The 22,720-nt window shown below is 45.8% G+C and overlaps 1 protein-coding gene across 1 annotated transcript in view; it reads left to right on the forward strand.

Moving 5' to 3' along the window:
• Positions 1-22,720, forward strand: part of SNX13 (sorting nexin 13) — a 125,405-nt gene that overhangs the window by 70,298 nt on the left and 32,387 nt on the right. Inside the window, exons 8-15 of the mRNA XM_083189150.1 lie at positions 882-970; positions 1,310-1,393; positions 1,842-1,980; positions 4,800-4,888; positions 7,809-7,908; positions 16,771-16,964; positions 17,848-17,952; positions 18,623-18,755. Coding sequence (XP_083045276.1) covers positions 882-970; positions 1,310-1,393; positions 1,842-1,980; positions 4,800-4,888; positions 7,809-7,908; positions 16,771-16,964; positions 17,848-17,952; positions 18,623-18,755 — 933 coding nt within the window. The remainder of the gene's footprint in view (positions 1-881; positions 971-1,309; positions 1,394-1,841; positions 1,981-4,799; positions 4,889-7,808; positions 7,909-16,770; positions 16,965-17,847; positions 17,953-18,622; positions 18,756-22,720) is intronic.

The following is a 22,720-nucleotide window of genomic DNA, read 5'->3' on the forward strand; positions in this document are numbered from 1 at the left end:
TGGTTCCCAACCTGGGGTACTAGTACCCCTGGGGGTACTCTGCAGACCAGTTGGGGGTACTTGAAAATAATATTGGTAATGGTGGAATATGAAAAAAAGTATTTTGATGACAGAAGAGACCCATTGCTATGGAGAAGAACCATGTTGTGTCACTTATGGTTCTGTTTTCAGCGTCATCAGTGTCTCATTGTGCTTTTGCCTGACCAGCAATCCAATGGGAGCTACCCCTGCTGCCCTCAGACATCAGCAATTATCTGCCCTGTGCTGACACGGGTGGAAGAAGCAGCGGCATTAATCCTACAGGTGTTAGTGGGAACCCCAGAGACAATACACAACCAGCAGCCAGAGACGGAAGGGCACGATTCCTGTCCGCTACTCCTTAATATAAGGACATGCATAAGGATACGCATACCGCTCACTTCCACTCCACTCGTAAATACTGTCTATATTTTAAATTTAGAGGAGGGGTACTCATCAATGAAAAGCCTAATCAAGGGGTACGGGAGAGAAAAAAGGTTGAGAACCACTGGTGTAGAGGAATCATACCTTTGTATATAAAAGTTCATGTGATGTTATAAAAGGGAATCGGATATCTCCTAAGGGGGCAGATGTATTAAGCCTGGAGAAGAGATAAACTGGAGATAAATTGATAGGAGATAAAGCACCAGCCAATCAACTCCCAACTGTCATTTTCAAACACAGTTCATTGGCTGGTGCTTTTTCGCTTTTCACTTTATCTCCACTTTATCTTTGCTCCAGGCTTAATATATCTGCCCCAATGTGTAGTCTCTCCCATGATTACTGATGTAGAGCGGTGAAGGCACTGTATGTTGTATACTCCTTGCAGTAACAGTAATGATGTGATTTATGTCTGATTCCAGGGTTCCTGAAGGATTTGTGTGAAGTTTTACTGTATTTATTGCTACCTCCTGGAGACTTCCAGAATAAGATCATGCGATACTTTGTGAGGGTAAGAGGGTGCCACTTCTCTATGTAACATCACAATTAAATTGCAGAGTGATATCCTTTTAAATCGCTTTGCCGTGTCGGACCCTTTATTATTAATCCCGAGTCGCCCATTATACAGAGGGCAGCCCAGGTTTAACCCTTCTTATAACCTGGGTCAAATTGCTGGGTTGGTTGACCAGGGTTATTAGGGGAGGTGCTTTCACACCACACCTTGACCTGGGTCGACGTGTCAGCAACTGGCAACTTCCTGGGTAATTTTGGTAATGTGAAAAGGGTATTAGAGACAGAACTAGTAAGATAACTGCAATGTATGTTCATATTATTATATTACTTCTTCCAGGAAATTCTTTCACGAGGAATTATTCTTCCTTTAATAAACCAGCTCAGTGATCCTGATTATATTAATCAATATATCATTTGGATGGTGAGTTTAAAATTGACTTTTTTTTTTTAAATATATATACCTCGGGGGGGGGGGGGGGGATGGGTACAAGGCATGTGAAGTTGGTTTGTTGACCAAAGGGTTAATTGCACATGGATGTTTGTGGATTTATTTTTTACCTGTGTGTTTACCTGGCATTTAAGACAATTAAAGGGCCTTTTTTGGGTACCAGGGAAGAGCACTGAAGTGCATTATGTTTTACTTTGGCAAATCGCCGCTAGAAAATTCATTGATTTCTGCAGTTGGCGATAAACAAGTAACATGATGAACTATAGAACTACTCTGCGAGGCTTTCAGCTTAAGTGCTTGAATGTCAGCAGCCGCCCTGACTGTGAATCCCCAGTGCTCTCCTAGCTGTTATAGAGGCTGGTAATAGGCATTGTTACTTTGGAGCAGGATTGCCCTGAATACTTTCTTTTCTCTGTTTCAGATTCGTGATTCCAATTGCAATTATGAGGCCTTCATGAATGTTATTAAGTTAAGTGACAATGTCGGAGAGCTGGAAGCTGTGAGGGACGAAGCTGTAGAAGAATTACAGTACCTTCGTTCATTAGATACCGTAGGAGATGGTATGTACAATAGCAGTGTAATGGGTATTTCACTGTGCTGATTGCTGCATGCTCTCTTTTCTGCTGTACAGTTTGTGCTGCAGTTGTGTTGCCTTTTGCAGTCCAATTTTTCTGGTTTCACAGCCTCCAGATCACAAGATATGCTCCTTTTTAGTTGCTGCTCTAAATTTGCAATTTACAAAAGGTTCACATAGGAATCGGTTAGGACTAGGGATGCCAATCCTGGAATTCAGGATTGAAAAATGCCTAATCCCGGGATTGGCTTTCCTAATAGAAAGACCTGCCTTGGCCGCTCCGCATATTTACTTACATGTGCGGTGCAGCCGGGAGCTATGTGGGGGGCGATGGAGCCGGGTGGATGGGCGGGCGATGGAGCTGGGAGCCACAATGATGTCGGAAGCTGGGTGGGCGAGCTATTGTCCTGAAGCTGGACAGGATGCAATAGATGCGGCGGGAGGGCAGTGCGCGCATGACTAGGTAGGCTGTGTGACTGTGTAGCCTGCGCAGCGTGACCTCTGCCTTTGTCATGCTGTGCAGAGCAGCACTGCCGGGGACGGCAGAAGCCGGTCAGCGTCTGAGCGGGTGCTCAAACGCTGCCCGGCATTAAACTGACTCCAATCCTGGTATTCAAATCCTGGCATTTTGGGGGCCAAACCCCAGGATCCCGCCAATCCGGGATTGGCCATCCTAGTTAGGACAGTAAAGGTGAGTGCGTCCTGCTTTGGAAAGACGTCCCCTCCCAGGAAAATTGCTAAAACGGTAGAAAATCGCTCAGTGTGTATGGACTGAGCGATTCTTCAACCCAGCTATTTTTATTTTTTCCCCCCATCGTTGCTCTCCATACACACTGGGCACAATTGCCCAGTGTGTATGGACCTTAAAACCGTTTTACCCACTTTGTTATTTACTTGACATCATAGGGGTTTCATTAACAATGGCCTATGCAGTTATTGAGTTTAGTGCATGAAACAACACAGCCATTAAAGTTGGCCATAACCTGAATGATAATCAGTTTAGGTTGTTACTTCTTCAGGACCTCAAGCAGTTCATGTTTTCCAGGTCTCTTCAGTGAACCACAGGTTAAAACATTTGTTCGACCTGTGGATCTTTTAAAACAGGGGTGGCCAAACCGGTCCTCGAGATCTACCAATGGTCCACTTTTTCCAGGTCACCAAGCTGGTGCACAGCTGTAGTCATTACTAACTGTCACATTTCCAAACATGCTGCATTTATTCCTACTATAGATCCACAGGTTGCCTGACAAACAGGAACTGTTGGTAGATCTTGAGGATAGGTTTAGCCACCCCTGTTTTAACATGAGTTAGTGAGTAATAACTACACCTGTGCTGCTGCTAGGTGACTTGGAAAACCTGAGCTGTTTGGGGTCCTGAGGACTGAGTTTGAGAACCACTGATTTAGTACAGTTGATGAAATGTTTTGAATGATTATCGCTCAGTGGACAGAAGGAGTTAAAATCGATCACAGCCTTTGAGTGGTTGGATTGTTTGGTTCCTTTGAGTGGTTGGATTGTTTGGTTAATCAAACCTGTCGGATCCTCCCAACTTTGGTTCATCCGATTCCACTTTATGAAGATGTTGCAATACAGTGAAGGAGGAGCATCCTTAACTCACGCCTCTGCTGGAGACTGTTATTAATTATTGGAGGTAGCGCAAGCCTTTATTTTGCCCTCTCTTTGTCACTAGGTTGTACACTAGTGATCAAAAAATGATCCGCACTCTGGCTGTAGAATTTATTGTAATCAACTTTCAGTATAGACAAATACATTATTTTCGACATAATCTTACTTTTCATTACACTTCGTACATCGGTCAACAAGCTTTCGTCTTCCCTCATTAAAACATGTTTTAGGCTGAGTTGCGGGCCACGAATGCACCCAAGTCTGTTGTGGATTATTAGTGTCCTTGTCAACCGTGGATGGGCGTCCAACTCCTTCTTCATAGCTGACACTTGTGCGACCTTCTTTGAACTTCTCTATTCATACACGCTTCTTCATGACAAAACATCTTCTCCATGATGTGCACAAAATCTTTGATAAATATCAACACCCTCAGTCCATGAAAAAAATCACTACACGCTGTTCTTCTTTCGTGCAAATTACAAGTGGTGCGGCCATTTTGTTTTGCACTGCAGTCAAATGAACTGACGTAAGAGCAGTGACTGGGGTGACAGTGACCTAGTATGGAAAGCGTTGATAGGCCAGTGTGGTCAAAAGATTTCAATATAAGTGGAGTGCGGTTATTTTTTCACTAACCCCTGTATATATCCTTCACCCATGCTCTAAGGCAGGTATGTCCAAACTGTGGCCCTCCAGCTATTGTGAAACTACACATCCCAGCATGCCTAGCCATAGTTTTAGCATTCCCTAATAGCAAAACTGTGGCAAGGCATGATGGGACTTGTAGTTTCACAACAGCTGGAGGGCCACAGTTTGGACATGCCTGGCCTAAGGTGTAGTTATAACTGTTGTAAATGTCCTTTTTGCATCTCACAGGCACACGATTTGCTGGGACTCGCGTTTCTCTTGACTGCATTCCAAGTTAATTTATTGCAACCTGTAAACTGTAAAAAGCTCCATTGCTCCCCATAATACCTCAGTTGTATGCATCCTTTATACTAAGGATATTTAATAGTTTAATGTTCCATCTTAATAGGATGAAGATGGCTTACATTACACTCATAATTTATATACTGTATGCTTATTGGATTCCACCCAGCTGTCTAGTTTCACTTGTACACTTTGTTGTGTTCTATAGTCCGTGACGATGTCGGTGTTTTCTGCTTTTTTGTCTTTTTATTAGATATCAACACTATAAAGAACCAGATAAACAGTTTACTGTTTGTGAAGAAAGTATGTGAAACAAGAATACAGAGATTGCAGTCTGGAAAAGTAAGTTGTTATGTGCATTGTTTTATTGCAGTAAGTGTAATATTATGAATATTTTATAATGGGCATGCTAAAGAGAAATGGAACAGATGTTTTTAATTTTAACATGTTTGGGGAATGCCGACCATCATCCAGATGTGTCTACATACAGAAAGCCCCCTCACACTTTAAACCTCCCTTATAGTCACACACCTTGCAGTGGAGTGACTCGGTATCGATGAGACTCTTTAGTGTGACCTTTTCCATTATTGAGTCTTACTTACATATTCTCCTAGCAATGCGAAAAAGACCTAATTCCATGGAAAGAGTCGGCACTCCTGGTGGAGTTGCACAAGACCTGTTAGCGCACTCACGTCAGACACCCCCCACTGCATAGTGTTTTGAGTGTTTTTAGCATCAATCATTTTGATTAAAGAATAAAGATAAATTTATATATACAGATGTGTCCTCAAACACCACCAGGACTTGTTAATCTCTGCATGTAGGGCACAGTTTTACTAAAAAAATGTCATAATGATATGCCTATATGTAGCACAACAAAACTCCTATTGAGCACTCTCAGCCAATCAGAGGCCGGCCAGTCTTTTGAAAGTTTTTTTCTAAATTCTGCTGGCCGCTGCTGCAGCTCCCAGGCAGTCTTTAGGCCCCCATACACTACGCGATTTGGCCCCGATTTCACCCAATTCTGGAGGATTGGCCCGAGAAATCGGGTGAAATTGGCCAAATTGCGTAGGGTATGACATCTGATCTGATGTGTGGTCCCGTGCGCATCGGATCAGACCCGGATGTCAGACGGTCTGCACATAAGATAAATCATGTGCAGCCATCTAGGGGAACAGGCTGGGAGTGGGGACCATCCGGGGGAGCGGCACGAGATGTAGCGGCAGGCAGGGAGCGGGGACCGCAGATGCAGATCAGAGACCGGTGGCGCGGCGGGAGAATAGAAAGAAATCCTATTAAAAATACTGGACGGTCGCTGATTGGCTGGGCCGCTGATTGGCTGGGACCTTAGCATGATTGACCTTCTACACCAGGGGTGGCCAACCGGTCCGAGGTAAAGAGCCGAAAAATATTGGCATTCAAGTCAAAGAGCCGACATCATGCGCGCGCCTTCGGCGCACGCGGCAAAAATAGGTGTGGTCAGGGGAGTGGTCATATGACACAAGGGGGAGTGGCTACATGACAAAACTTTATGCCCCCAGTGCCAGATATGCCCCCCCACAGTGCTAGGTATGCCCCCAGTGCTACACATATATGCCCCACGGTGCCAGATATGCCCCCAGTGCCACACATATATGCCCCACGGTGCCAGATATGCCCCCAGTGCCACACATATATGCCCCAAAATGTCACACATATGCCCCCACAGTGCTAGTTATGTGCCCAGTGCCAGATATGTTACCACAATGCCACACATATGCCCCCACAGTGCTAGTTATGCCCCCCGTGATAATTTCACAGCAGCAGCACTCACCGTTGTTGCTGCCGGGCGGGGAGAGGACTGTCTGGCCGGGCGTCCCCCTGCAGTCCGACTCCTGCATGTCATGGAGGGGAGGAGAGCACAGCACAGCGCACGTCTCCTCCCCCCCCCCCCCCCCTCACTTCCCTGTGACTGGTCCATCCACGAATCAAAGCTCGCGGGCTGGCTCCTGATTGGCTGCCGGCCCGCGAGCTCTGATTGGCGGACGGCCCAATCACAATGATGCACACTAAGGGGTAGGAGAGATGTGCAATGCGTGCTCTCCTCCCCTCAAGGAGATGGATTCGTGCCGGGGAACCGGCAGCGGGGGGACGGGGACGGAGGGCAGCAGGAGCCGCACTTAGCAAGGGGGAGAGCCACATGCGGCTCGAGAGCCGCGGGTTGGCCACCCCTTGTCTACACCATACCTGCTATTATACATGCGCGAAGAGAAAAGCTGCAGTTAAGGTCAGACAAAATTATATTTTTTAGCGGGAAAGAGAAGACAGTCCCAAACCTGCATAGCATTGTCTCTTAATACCTCTTGCACACTAGAGCAGACCTGTCCAAACTGTGGCCCTCCAGCTGTTGTGAAACTACACATCCCAGCATGCCTTGCCATAGTTTTAGCATTCCGGAATAGAAAAACTGTAGCGAGGCATGATGGGACCTGTAATTTCACAACAGCTGGAGGGCCATAGTTTGGACATGCATGTGCACAGTATGTCGACATACACTATGGTCAATATTAATGCTGTCAACATTACTAAATGTCTGTGGCAGCATTGTGAACTTTGATAGTACTTCCGTGAACGTTAACACAGGGGGATTTGGGGGCACGGCATAGGGGCTTGTGCTGGGGTGTGTTTGCATCATCATAAGCTCCCTTCCCCCACGATGCAATGCTGAGATCACCGGCATTGTACAGTGGGGCATGGGGCTAGGATGATGCAATTCAACCTGAATCATGTAATCTGCAATCCAAACCACTGACTTTACTCTACAGACTTCACTTACCAAAACTACACCCATTGCGGCCATTCATATTCCGTATGCTTGCCTTCGGTGCACGCGTGAAAAGGGGGAGTGGCTTTGTGTTCTAACCCCGATATTCAACACTCCAGGGGTCCTTGAGATGCAGGCTGCCTCTGGAGACTGCTGTGTCTGAGCAAGAGCCACCATTTTGGTGTCCCCCTTTGGCGTGTAACACCCTGGTGCGGACTGCACCCCAGTAATAGTAATTTCCACTGTTTCATACCATGCTGAAGATTTCTTGCTGTTTTGTCCTCCTAGAATGCATAGATAGAGATTGAATTGCAGCAAAAGTCCAGTTGGAATGCAAGTTACTTGTGGTCCCAATGAAAATGTAGGCCTGATTGTGTTTTATCTGTGCTGCAGCAGTTATTATGATACCTTTTCAAATAAGTCCTATAAAGCTGATCTCACGTTTTACCTCTCCTGCAGGAAATTGATACTGTGAAGTTGGCTGCAAACTTTGGAAAACTTTGCACAGTCCCCCTGGACAAAATTCTTGTACACAATGTTGCACTACAGTTTTTTATGGGTGAGTAGAGATCAATAAAATCCCATGAATAGTGTCAGAAACCTGCAGTGTGTCCGTTGCCCGCACCTCTGTTTGCTTTACATAAGCTCAGCATTGTCTCCTCTTGTCTGTTTCCTACCAATACAACACAGTTGCTCCCTGCATATTGTACACAACGACCAGTGCAAAGTTGTTTTGATGCAACAAGTAAAGCACAGATAGCAGATAGGTGAGGTCTAATAATGTATGTAGTAAAGTCCATAAAGAAACATCAAAGCTTTTGGAAAGGTGCACAACCCCTATCTGTAGTAATACAAAAGACACTTGTAGTATCTCAGTGCTTGTATACAAATACTGTATCTACTTAGAAAACTATTTTTGTTGTATAACAATACAGTTAGAGATACTGTACATACGGACTCACCTTATTGAAACGTTTATCACATGAATTATTATTCCTTTCTCTTTCAATGGTCCTGGTGACACAGCTTCACATTGGGATGTAGGAGGGTCCGCAGGAGCCAGGCACCTATCCTAAAGCTTTTGGAGGGTAGGCTCCTCCCCTACTGCATCCCAGATTCCCCAGTTCGTGTTAGGTGCCCACTGGAGTGGGTGCTATTCTAAAGGGCTGCTGGAGCAGCCGAAGGAGTAGAGTTAGTTAGGGTTTTTATTATTTTATTAACTTCTACACTAGCTAGGTAGGCACAGTGTGAGGATTCTCATTAGTGAATCCTCACACTGCTAGCGCAGCAGGAGCTGACAGAAACGAGTCCTGTCAGCTCACTGTGCACGAGGGAGACGCTGTCTGGCCTCCCTGTGCAGCGCTTACAGCTTCTTTTAAGAAGCTGCCTGGGCTCCGGAGCGCTCTGAAACCGGCTTCACGCTAGGTGGGGATCATGGGGGACAGGCGCTCCGTGATGGCGGCGGCCATTTTCTGCGGAGCTTACACACTGAGCTCCTATACTGAGAGGACAGCAGTGTTGTTACAGGCATGTTCCGAGTGGTCCCCAGCTGAGGGGGAGATACTGGAACGAGGAGATCCTACAATGGGAGCGGCTGTCTGGGGGTAGTTGGCGCCAAAAGTCACAGACCCCGCAGCAGCAGGGACTTGGTCCCTTCCCTCACTCTGTTTTTGGCGCCATTCAGAACGCTTGCAGCGGAGCTGAGCTGGCTTACTGATCCTGACAGAGTGATTGGATTTCCTGGGCTTCGCTTTCCCCATTCTGAAGACTACAGAAAGCTAAGTGGCTGAGTACACTGTATATAATGTATGTACATTTAATGCTGTGACTGTGTTATTGAGAACATCATGTCTGAGCAACAGTCTGTGGTTTTGGGGGAGGGAGCCTTTAATGCAATGAGCGCTTGCAGTGGTTGTACACTGAAATTTGTCCCTAAGGGGGGCTTTTGTATTTTATGCGCTGCTGTGAAACCCATGGGGAGTGAACCCCAGAGGGTAGTGCATCGGACCTTGCGAGGGTTAAGTCCCTGAGACAGGTCGGAAAATGCTTTGGTGCATTACTGGACAGGCAGAGTGATGGCTGGTAATTTCCCTAGACCAGGGCCATTCTCTCAGCAGTCCGGCCAGCTCTTTGCCTCGGACCCAGACAGATCCTGACTTATACAAGTCATGCAGGATACTGCTATGGGAATCAGCAGGTTTAAATTACTTGTTTGACAAGCTTTATGGTTACTCTGGGGGGACCCCTAAAAGGTCTGATTCAGTGCCATTATTAGCTGCTGATGAGGAGGGAGAGTACACAGACATACCCTGGGTTCAGGGTGATGTTTCTGAAGAGTCCTCACCCTCAGGGGTGGAGGATTTGATTACTGCTGTAAACAGGCATTGAATTTGTCTGTGAAGTAAAAAACTCCTGCTAAGGTTGTTTTTAAGAGACAGCGTGAGGGAAATGATATCTCTCTGCAGACAAGGGTTTACAAGATTTATTGGAAGACCCCTGATATCTCTCTGCAGACAAGGGTTTACAAGATTTATTGGAAAACCCCTGACAAAAGGCTTTAGATGCCAAAATAGATGGTTAAGCCTGTATCCCATGCCTGAGGATCATGCAGACCTCTGGGAGAAAGTTCCAGTGGTAGAGGCTTCTGTGGTATACTTGTCAAAAACCAACTGTGCTACCAGTGCAAGCCTTCAAGCAAGCAAGTCCTCTGATTGGCTTCAGTCTGGGTCTCTAAGGCCAGGATTGGTGGTTCAGTGACCTGTGCTCTAGTTGACATACTGTCTTTTGTGTGTTGTTACTAGGCAGAGAAGTATAATGCTGCTGCAGAAATGTGATGCAGGCTGAGCAGGAAGCTCTCAAAATGGCTGCCAGAGTTTCCTCAGTGTTTGGAATGCCAGGAGAGTGCTCTGGCTTATAGCTTGGAAGGCAGATAACAAGTCTAAAAAGGCTTAGAGGCATTTGCTTTTAAAGGAAAGCTGTTATTGGTTTACAACTGGAAGAGATTAATAAGCAGGCCACAGGTGGAAAAAAGCACTTTCCTGCCTACCCCTGCAGCCAAAGCAGACATCAAGGTTTTCTGCTTTCAGGCCATCCTTTCGGCCCTCCCCTAGAGGAGGTGCGTCCTTTTGAGGACAGTCTTTTAAGGGATAGTCTCAGTCCTCCAGGGGCAAGGCCCCAAAGTCAAAATTTGGTTCTTGTTATAAGAAACCATAGGAGAGGAAAAATCCTCCGCATACTGCCAGGGGTTTTGCCCGGCGGTGTTTAAGGAGGGGGGACGTCTGTCACTGTTCAGAGACGCAGGGGCACTGTTAAGACCGGAACGCTTGGGTTAGAAATATAACCCAGGGTTAAAAGATTCCCTTCAAAGTTCTTCCACCGAGAAGGTTCATTCCTACACCACTGCCAAAGGAGGCTCAGCTCCGTACAGCTCTCTTGGGAGCGGCTCATTCTCTTTTAGAGAAGGGTGTGGTAGTCCCGGTCCCCAGAGCGGAGGGAAAAAAGGCTTTTATTTCACTCTGTTTTTGGTGCCCAAACCAGACGGGTCTTTCAGCTGATCCTAAACTTAAAGGCATTAATAGCTTTTTGTGGGTAGACCATTTCAAAATAGAGTCTCTACGGTCTGTGCTGCTAAGCCGGGACCAGGGAGAATTTTTAGCGTCCATGAAGGTCCAGGACGCATACTTGCAGGTTCCTATCCACCCGGAACTATTGGGGTGTGCAATAGGAGACCTTCTCCTGTAATTACAGGCGTTGCCTTTTGGTCTGGCCACAGCGTCAAGGGTATTCACCAAATAATGTCAGAAATGGCGGATGTGCTTCGACTGACGGAAATCATGGTTATTCCATTTTTGGACGACCTGCGGTTTAAAGCGGAGTCAGCAGACAAGTGAAGAGTCACTTGGCAGAAACCATCAGGTTTTGCAGATTCACGGCTGGCTTTTAAATTTACAAAAAATCTCAATCGGTGCCGTCACAGAGACTCCAATTCTTGGGGATTGGTCTGGATACCCAGTTGCATTGGGTGTTTCTACCAGAGGCATAGGCCAGGGATCTGGCTGCCTTGGTACAGGAGATCCTAGGGTCTCAGAGCACAGCAGTATGGGGGTGACTCAAACTGCTGGGGAAGATGATGGCGTCTTTCGAGACGTTACAGTTCACCAGGTTCCACTCTAGAGTGTCCCAGCGGACAGGGAACTCTCAGACCATGAGGTCAGAACAAATGGTGTTGTTTTCAGAAACTCGATCCTTCCTAAAATGGTGGATGGAGGTGGATTCCCTTCGGGGGAGTCGGTCCCTGCAGTCCTGGAGCTGGGTGGTAGTCACTACCGACGCCAGTCTCAGAGGCTGAGGGGCAGTTGTCGTGGACCTGCGTCTGCAGGGCTTGTGGACTTTAGAGCAGAAAGACTGATACTTTACAGTCTGCCTTACTGATCAACATCTTGGAACTGAGGGCTGTGTGGAAGAGGTTTTCTCTGGCGGGAGAAAAGATTACAAGAGCTCCCTTTTAGGCATTCAGACCGACAACGTCACAGCTGTGGCGTATCTGAATCACCAGGGAGGCACACACAGCAATCTGGCCATGTGGGAAGTGTCCCGAATCTTCTTGTGGGCGGAACAGAATGTTCTAGCATTATCAGCAATCTTCATACCAGGAGTGGAGAATATAGAGGCCGACTTCCTGAGCAGGGAGAAACTGATGGAAGGAAAATGGAGGCTGAATACACAAGTATTCCACTAGATTACAATAAGGGGGAAACCCCGGATAGGGACCTGAAGGCATACAGGTTCATCCATCAGGTACCCAGGTTGTATGACAGGACGTGGGATCCACTGGCAGAAGCAGTGGATGCCATGACTATCCCCTGGGAGGGGAATCTTCTTTATGATTTAACGCCAGTTCCAATGCTGGCAAGAGAGTTGAAAACAATACAGGCCCAGACAATTCCAGTAATTTTAGTGGCCCCAGATTGGCCAGGGAGATCCTGGTACTCGAGGCTTCAGAGATTCTCTGTGGACTCGTGGCGTCTACATCTGAGGTCAGACCTTCTAAAACAAGGACCGTTCAACCAGCTGGATTCAGCTCGATTAATTTTGACGGTCTGGCTGTTGAAAACGCCATTTTGAGGAATATAGGATTCTCAAAGGCGGTGGTTAACGCAATGAGGAAAGCCAGAAAGTCAGTGTCTTCTGTAAATTATTTTGGGGCCTGGAAGACCTATATTTGGTGGTGTGTAAGACAGAGGTCACGCACATCGAGATTTAAAATGGCTAAATTGTTGGAGTTTTTTACAGGAGGGCCTTTCCTCTGGGTTAGGCCTTCAGTCACTCAGAGTACATATCTCGACCGTGTCAATTTTTCTTTCCAAAGAAGGATTGCGTTAGAACCAGAAGTACAGACCTTCCTGCAGGGGGTTTATCTATTGAAACCTCCCTACAATCAACCAGTAGCGCCAGGGGAATTATCTCTGGTTCTGGAGTACCTTAAAGAGGCGCCTTTTGAGCCGTTAAGGTCGGTTGACCTTAGTTTCCTTTCAGGGAAGCTGGTATTTTTGTTGGCGGTGGCGTCAAGAAAAAAAAAAAAAAAAATATATCGGAGTTGATTGCTTTGTTCTTCAAGTCTTCCTCCCTTATATGTCACGATGATAGGGCTGCCTTTCGGACAGTACCCCTAGATTTTTACCAAAAGTAGTCTCTGCTTTTCATCTAAATCAGGAGATTGTTCTGCCTGTGTTTCAACCCTCAGAGGGTTGTTAGGAAAAGGGACAAATTAAGGAATTTGGATGTTGTGCGCGTCTTGCGCGTTTATGTGGACAGAGTTAAGAGTGTCAGAAAGACTGATACTTTACTGGTTTGTATGACATACACAAACTTAGTTGGCCTGCTTCTAAGCAGACCATTGCTAGGTGGTTGCGCTCTGTTATTGCGTTTGCATATACTAAAGTTGGTAGGCCTGTACCGGCCAGGATTAATGCGCATACCACCAGGTCGGTTGCCACCTCTTGGGCGGTTCGACATGGGGCAACAGCTGAGCAGGTTTGCAGGGCTGCCACTTGGTCTTCTGTTCATACTTTTGCCAAATTCGATAGGTTCCGTGAGTTCGCGTCGGTGGACGCATCATTCGGGCAAGCAGTGATGAAAACTGCAGACCTGAGCGTACCCACCCAAAAGGACCGGCTCTGGAACGTCCCAATGTGAAGCTGTGTCACCAGGACCATTGAAAGAGAAAAAGGGATTTTTGTAAGAACTTACCGTTCGAATCCCTTTCTCTGATATGGTCCTGGTGACACAGCGATCCCTCCCTTACGCTCAGTAAGTATGCCAGTGTTCATGATGTTTCATGTTATAATTGGTTGAAAAGTTAAATTTAAAATTGTGCATATAATATGTGCAGGTGTTTGTACTGAGTTAATGTATTCCAGTGGCTTTGAAAGATTGAACTGAGGAATCTGGGATGCAGTAGGGGAGGAGCCTACCCTCCAAAAGCTTTAGGATAGGTGCCTGGCTCCTGCGGACCCTCCTACATCCCAATGTGAAGCTGTGTCACCAGGACCATATCAGAGAAAGGGATTCGAACGGTAAGTTCTTACAAAAATCCCTTTTTTGTGTAGTTGCTAGCTGAGAAAATGCATGTTGTTCGATGTACAATTTGCGCCTAATTAATTTAAAATACTTGAAATAACGAGCAAGTTTGAGGGATATCATTTGGAATTTTAACTTGTATATAAACAAAAAGGTCCTGCTGTAATTTTCTGTTCCCTGTTCCCGCTGAGGTGACCTTTCATGTGGATTTATGTGACCTGTATGATGGACAGGGGTTAAAGTGAGGGGGAGTGGGTTCCACCACCATTAAAGGTAGGAGGAACTGAGTTCCACCTCTTATCACCACCATGAACAGTAATTCCAACAGAAAAGCCTGTACCAGCGGCTTCTTCTGGCACATCGTATGTGATGTCATGACATCACCATCGCCTAAGTGGAGAGGGTTCTGTGTTTGCTAAAGAAAGGGTGAGAGGGAGCTGGAGGAACTCAGGGGTGGAGAACCTGCTGGAGGAACACAGGGCATGGAGATGCTTAGGGACTTGGACAATGAACTGCCGGATTGACAGATTGGCAGCACAACTGTGGGCATTATGTGTATAAGGGGCACTACTGTGTGATTTAATATGAATCAACAGCCCTATTGTACATGCGGTGTAATGTGTATATGATTGTTCTACTCAGTGTTGTAATTTTAAATGGTCTTACTATTATTTGACCACACCCCTACTTGTGGGATCATTATCCCTTAATGGGAGGGCACAAATTCCCTGGTACTGGTCTAAGGGAGGGGGGGGGGGGGGGGGAAGAGTTGTTTTTTAAGGGAAATGAGTTCCACCACCTCTCCAGGGCCACTTGTTGATGGAAGTTTACTGTATGATAAATTGTAAATTGTTTGCCAGCAATACATTATTAATCTAATTTGGGCATCTTAGCCTTTCTATGCAACTCATTGCCGTATTGCAGGTTATGTAGCCTCTCTTGGGAGTACCTTTACCACGGTCACTTCTTGGCGTGTTTAATCTGGGGATTTAAAGGGCAATGATTTTAAAGCAAAACACACTGCATTCTTTTTAGTTTTTTGTTGATCGTGCATGGCAAATTGTGAATTTGTTTTTAGATTTATTTAGAAAATCATGCCCCCAAAATATGTGTCAGCTAGTGCTGAAGATGCTTTTGTAAAATATTATCATATCGACAATAATTACTTGATTGGAGTCATGCTTAGATCAACAAGTTAAACTTTCTTGAATGTTTTAGAAAGTTTATTTGGTACTTGTTTCCTATCTGGGCGCCCACGATTTTAATCGCGGGCATCGGGGGTAAAATCGGGGCCATCGCGGGCATCGCGGCCGATAAAAAATCGGGTGCGATGGGCCAGACGCGATTCCCGCGATTTTCCCATAGAGAACAAAGTTAAATGCCTCAATTTACCCGCGATGACCACGATTTACCATAGGAAACAATGTTAAATGGATCAATTTACCCAAAAAATGTCCCCCCAAAAGTAGTTGACGCCACCCCGCCATCAACGTGAACCCGAAGCGTGGCTAGGGTACGCGGTCTCTGACCTTTTCATGCCCTACTATCCACTAGGGCGTGGAGTGAGAATAGAATAGTGTGGCGAGCGTAGCGAGCCACCGAGCCCGAAGCGTGGCGAGAGGACGCGGATACCTTCACAGGTAAACGCGTCCCTTCGCGGGCTTCCCAGGTGTCCGCGTCGCCATGGACACCTGGGAAGCCCGCGAGGGGACGCGTATAACTGTGAAGGTATCCGCGTCCCCTCGCGGGGCTCGCCACGCTTCGGGCTCGGTGGCTCGCTGCGCTCGCCACACTATTCTATTCTCACTCCACGCCCTAGTGGATAGTAGGGCATGAAAAGGTCGGAGGACGCGGGCTCGCCACGCTTCGGGTTCACGTTGATGGCGGGGTGGCGTCAACTACTTTTGGGGGGACATTTTTATGTTCAGGGGTGTTTTTGCCCCATTTCCCATTGTTCCCTATGATAATTTGGGGAAATTGATCCATTTAACATTGTTTCCTATGGTAAATCGTGGTCATCGCGGGTCAATTGGGACATTTAACATTGGTCCCTATGTAAAATCGCGGTAATCGCGTCGGTCGCATCGCATGTCATTATAATGGCATGCGATGTACACGCGATGCCCACGATGGGCGCCCAGATAGGAAACAAGTACCGTTTATTTCAATATGTAGACCACACACTATTTTTTGCGAAAGCTTGCCAACCCTGCAAATGAATTAATCTGATTAATAAAGCAGTTTTTTGTTGCTAATGTTATTTTTTTTTTTGTACTTTATGTCCATTACTTAACTAATATAGGGTTTGATTCAGACATGATCGCTCAAGTCTACAAATCTGCTTGTGAATTGTGAATGAAGGCACATTGCCTTGCTGTGCTCAGCACCCTATTTTATTCTCCCACCAGGCCCTAGTGGATGGTAGGGCATGAAATACCGCCTGTCGGCACATGTCGACTCAAAAAAACTGTAAAAAACCCCATGTTGACCTTTTGACTGTCGACCTAATGACCCTGCCGACCATATGCTATTTTTGTCACTACTTAGGTTTGCGCATGTGTGCTACCATCCGTACACATGTGCAGTCATTTGATAATCGAACTTTCACAACCGAGATCATCTCAGAATCACAACAGCTGGAGACCCGCAAAAACTTTTTGACTATTTTAGATTCCTATTGAACTTTTGAGGAAAAGCAAACAAAAAATGTATTTGTCAAGGGTTTATGTCATACAACATTCGTATGTAGAGAAGTGTTCTGCTTCCTAGTATTCCTCGTGGTCTTGTGCCTGCTTACTGTATGACCATCTTTGTAATCCCTTCTCACACTGTTCCTGTGCAGATTTTATGCAGCAGACCGGAGGTCAGGCACACCTCTTCTTCTGGCTTACGGTGGAGGGATACCGGGTGACCGCTCAGCAACAGCTCGAGGTGTTACATAGCCGCCAAAGGGATGGGAAACAACAAACCAACCAAACTATGGGCCTTTTAAGAGCCGCTGCTGTTGGAGTATTTGACCAGTACTTATCAGAAAAGGTATGGCTGTGTATAGTCATTTATATCGGCAAGCAGGTTTAAAAATCCCAATTGACGTATTGTTAGTATATTATATTTGTAATGCAGCCAAAAGTGTATATACCCACCATTCATGGAAAAGAACTAAAAACAAGTAATCTAGACAACATAAATGTGATGCGCAACAGTGAATAGTCACATAAGCATAAAGTACAAATTCAATTATAGCATGCAATCCAACACATACTGTTCAAGGTCGACATAAATTGGGTTGACCACTGAAGGTCGACACAGGAAATAGGTAGACATGGCTTGGGTCGGCATGGTTGGAAGGTTGACACAAGCATTAGGTTGACAGTCTAAAAATTTTATGCTGAACCGACATGTGCCGACAGGCGATATTTCATGCCCTACCATCCACTAGGGGGTGGAGGAAGAATGGAATAGTGTGCCGAGCGTAGCGAAGCATCATGCCCGAAGCATGGCACTGTAAACTGATACAGTGTCCATGTTGACGTTTGGGACAAAGAAAACCCCCTCATGTCGACCTTTTGACCTAGCCATTGTCGACCTAATGCTTGTGTTAACCTTCCATCTATGTCGACCTTAGCCATGTCGGCCTGCAGTGGTCGACCTTGTATTGGTCAACCAATAACCCATACCCATATAAACTAGGCATTGCCAACATGTGGCGTTGCTGGGTAAAGATAAGCATAGTAACTTTCTGGCACATTTCACTGAGAAACTAGACTTGTGTTAAAGTCTATATTATATGATCACATGTAACAATATAAAAACCTATAACAGCAGATCTCATAAGTATTTCATTCTCCTCAATGTATAGAACAGCGACTGCATGTCTCTCTGCATGAATAATGCCTGCAGGTATTTATCTCTCTTGCAGGCATCGCCTAGAGTACAGATTGATGACAACTTGCTGGAAAAGTTAGATTACGTGGTGACCAATGAGGAGCCAACTCCTGAGATCTTTGATGAGGTCCAGCGGAAGGTGGGAGCCTCTGTCTGTGTGTTACATTCCGCCCATCTATAATCCTATGTACATTTTTGTTTCTGTCGTTTTCTTTTTCACATTACCCCAAAATCCACATTGCAGAATGTGTTTAATGAGTGCAAGGGTGCAGTAACCTGTAGTTTCTTATTATTGGACTATGGGTTCCTACTATGGCCGGGTCATACATGTGGATACATAGTCTTCCACACAGGGGCCAGCGGGCTCTTACAGATGCAGACTTCCTCAAAACCATTATTTTATGTTGAAACAAATGGGGATTTGGAACCAGTATGTTGCTTAAGGTCCCATGTGGTGTTATTCCGGCTCTGGTTCCTGTACACCTGGCATATGTTAGTAAATACGCTACTAATATCTCATAGGATTGATGTGCCATATGGACCCCATGCTGTTTTCTGTACGAATGCCGGAATACTTTGTCTTCTCCATGGATAGACTGAAATAAGCACAGTGCTTTGCAGTTTCTTTACTGCCTGCCACACATTAGGCCGCAATATGCCGTTTAATCACTTCAGACATATTTACCCCTTATGCATTTTATACCGGTGGCACTTTATTATTTTACTCATAAAAATGTTTTCTTTATTTATTGTTTGCACCTGGGATGGGTCTCTGCCTGTATTCTTACTTACATTATTTGTGTGCTCAGGTGTACGACATCATGCTGCGGGAGGAGCGGTTTTATCCCTCTTTCCGCCACAATACGCTGTATGTGCGGATGCTGGCAGAGCTGGACATGCTGAAAGAGCCCAGCTTTAAAGGGTCCGATGATGGCGATGGAGGTAATGCGCTTAATACGTTAGTTATTATGCTGTTTTTTTACGTCGATTCATTTGTTGCTCTACGTTTTGGATATTTTTTTTTAAGCTAATAAACCTATACCTTCAACTTTCCTCTTTAAATGATTTATCACGGTGTATATATATTATTCATAACGCCGTTAATGTTGTTGTATTGATCACCATGCATAGTTCTTCCAGTAACAAATGTTATTCTTGTCACTGGACCGGACTGCCTGTCTGGATGTATGCTTACTGCACCTAGACCACCCAAAGCCTCCTAGGAGTCGGCCCAGACTTGGACGTGTGCCTCCTCTGACATTCCTGTTGGAGCACACATCTATGTGTATGGGATGATGTAAATCAGGCATATCAAAACTATGGCTTACCAGGTATTGTGAAACTACAAGTCCCATCATGCCTTGCCATAGTTTTGCTTTTAGGGAATGCTAAAACTATAGCAAGGCATGCTGGGAGGTGTAGTTTCACAACAGCTGGACATGCCTGATGTAGGTCCTGCTGTAAGCCATCAGGGTATATTAATCACCAGGAAATGCTTCAAAATACCGATGTTTGGTACTCTGCACGGGATGCAGTTAATTTGCCGGCGGTCGGGATCCCGGCGGTCGGAATCCCGACACTGGAATCCCGACCGCCGAAATCCCGAAACTTTCTCCCTCTGTGGGTGTCCACGACACCCATAGAGGGAGAATAAAATAGCGTGCCGAGCGTAGCGAGGCACCGGGCCCGCTGCGTGGCGAGCGCAGCGAGCCCGCAAGGGGGGGCGATCCATGTCCCCCCCTTGTCGGGATTTCGGCGGTCGGGATTCCAGTGTCGGGATTCCGACCGCCGGGATCCCGACCGCCGGCAAATCGTATCGGATCCCTCTGCACATACAGCAGACATGTACTGTGCATGTGCAGGATGTCTCTGATACGAAGGACACAGTACGGCATCAGATTGACGATCTGATGCCATTTTGCGGCAGGGAGAGGATCACAATTGAAATCGTTACCCAAAATGGAAGCCACCATTTTTGGGGATTGATTGATGAGTCCAGGATTTTTATCAGAAGGCATCTTCGTTGCATCTGCGGCGTGCGGCTTGCATGACCCATGGGTCACACAGTCCGCCGGCTGATGGTACCGCATGTGATCTAATAGGAACCAGGGCAAGGGGTCTACAGCAAAAAAATGAAAAACCCCATGTCGACCTTTTGACTGTCGACCTAATGACCCTGTCGACCTAACCCATGTGGACCTTCCGTCATGTCGACCTAGTTGCTATGATCCATACCCCTTATTTTATTGGTTTTATTAGTGTATAATGTACAGTATTAGACCGGGATCCGGACAAGGGGTCTACAGCAAAAAGGTTGACACCATTAGGTCAACATTCAAAAAGGTCGACACACGCATTAGGCCAACAGTGAACTATCAAAATGTCGACATGGGTTTTGTCGCTGTTTTTTTATCCCGAATGTCGACACAGTGGACATGGACACAGTTTTAGGTGCACCGCACTGCCCTACCATCCACTAGGGCAGGGCTGGGCAACACCGGCCCTCCAGATGTTGATGAACTACACATCCCAGCATGCCTTGCATCAGTTTCAGCATGGCCACATAGCAAAACTAATGCAAAGCATCCTGGGATGTGTAGTTCATTAACATCTGGAGGGCCGGTGTTGCCCAGCCCTGCACTAGGGCATGGTGGGAGAATAAAATAGTGCCCGAAGGGGGGATGCGGTGCACTTTAAACTGTGTCTATGTTAACTGTGTTGATATTCCGGTAAAAAACAGTGAAAAACCCCATGTTGATCTTTTGACTGTCAACTTAGATAATTTCGAACTAATGACCTGTCGAACTAATGACTTTTCAACCTAGAACCATGTAGACCTAGACCCATGTCGACCTAATGGTGTCGACCCAATGACTGTCGACCATCATGCTATAGACCAAATGATCCCAACCCTTCATAAACTGGCAGAGTGAGCCTGTATAGTCTACCAAAGTTCCCGTTCAGTATATGTAATGTAATCTTGTTTGCTCTTGGATAAATGTCCACTGACCATTATGGTGTGCTGTAAGCGATGGAACACGCATCATTTAAAAGAAAAACAACTGAGCTATTGATTTTTATTCACGTAGATAGTTGAAAACCTCATCACTGCTACAGCAACTATAACATGTTGTTATCCTGTAATTCAGGGGTTCCCAATCTTTTGATTCACGGCACCCTAGAGAATCAGAATTTTTTTCACGGCACCCCTAGGTCCCCAAAAAATTAAGTAGATTGGGTTTATATGCGATTCTTAGCGACAGTTATGTGGTAAAGGGCATGATTTGCTTCTGTTTGTACACATTCTATGATTGGCAGCCACCAGCACTGGTTTTGCTCATAAATAATGAACCATTAATAATTTGAGTTGGTCCTGGACCACCAACCCGCGGCACCCCTGCATGTGTCCTGAGGCACCCCAGGGAGCCACGGCACACAGTTTGGGAACCACTGCTGTAATTAGTTTCTCACTACGGGAAATGCAGACTAGCTATAGCCACATTGGGACTATCTCCGATATCTCAGGTTGTGTGGTTTTAGATCTCCAGGACAGCAATGTTGCCTGGCAAACTTCAATCTCCTAATGAATTTCTCCAAAGTCATTCCCATTGGCTAAATCCCTCCTTGGTAACCCAGAGGTTATCATGTCACCTCCCACTGACGACCCCTCACCCCCTGTTCTCTCCCTACAAACTCCTTCTCCACATGGCTGCACCTGTAGAGGTGTGAAATAACTTTGTGCACGATACAGAGCACCAAACGGGAAAATCTGCTGGATCTGGTCACCCTGCCAACGGAATTTACTTTCTAACCTCAGGTTTGGCCTGAAGATCGAATTATGTTTTGTTTTGTTCTGAGAAACGTTTGTTAGATGACTTCAGTTTTCCTTTAAGGTCTGTTACATTCATTTATGAATTATATTAGGGCTATTTTCTACTTTTTTTTCTAATTTTATTTTACTTTTCATTGAGTTATAACTTATGCTGGGTACACGCCAGAACGATCTGGGCTCAATTCCCCCAATTTCAATGCAATTTCGACCGATTGTATGTAAAAAAGGCAGAATTGGGCATGTTTTCAATGCGGTTCCGATCCGATCTGATGCGGGTCCCCGCTGGTCGTTTGGTCGCCTTGGAGATTTTACTTGCTACAGTAAGAATTTGACAATCTCCTATTGACTGGGTGCAGATCATGTGCTTCAACAGACCGTGCAACCATCGTACAATTTCAAGGAAATGGTCACACGATCATGGTCATTCTGGTGTGTACCCAGCATATGTTTCTTACTGTGCCCACACACGCACCGATTTCAGTGCTATGCGTTTTTGGCTGTACAATGGTTCTTTACAATTTTTCTGCCAGAATTAAGCATGACCCGATGTGATGGTTATTTTGCTGTCTGCGATGCGATGCTGTGCGATTTAAGCACATTTTTTTCACTGGCTTTTTCTGACCTTTATTTTGTTCGTGTTCACATGTTTTAAACCTGCAATAAAGTTGTTGATAACAATTTGTATGTAATTATTTCCCAAAAAAAAAAAAAAAACCCGTCGTATAGCATCGGCTCGTATGCCTGTATAATGCTGAGCCCGATGCTATGCGATAATGTCCAAAAAAGTACCTGCTGCACATCCTTTTTTGGACATCTAAAATCGGCCCCCGGGAACGCGCATAGCACAGCATCGCGTCGCACACGCCGCACTAATACACCCCGATAATTGTACGCACGATGCGTTTTGTACTTTAAAAGTACAAAACGCATTCTAAAATCGATGCGTGTGTGGGCTGCATTAGTAATCTTTTACCTTATACTTGTTTTTATTTTTAATCTTGTCTACTTTCAGCTTTTATTCCCCAACCTCTGAACCTCTTGTGTGCTCTATCGAACACTTTTGATTGCCTATAAT

The sequence above is a fragment of the Crinia signifera genome, chromosome 5 (genome assembly GCF_055691185.1).
Source record: "Crinia signifera chromosome 5, ASM5569118v1, whole genome shotgun sequence".
NCBI classification, from domain to species: Eukaryota; Metazoa; Chordata; class Amphibia; order Anura; family Myobatrachidae; genus Crinia; species Crinia signifera.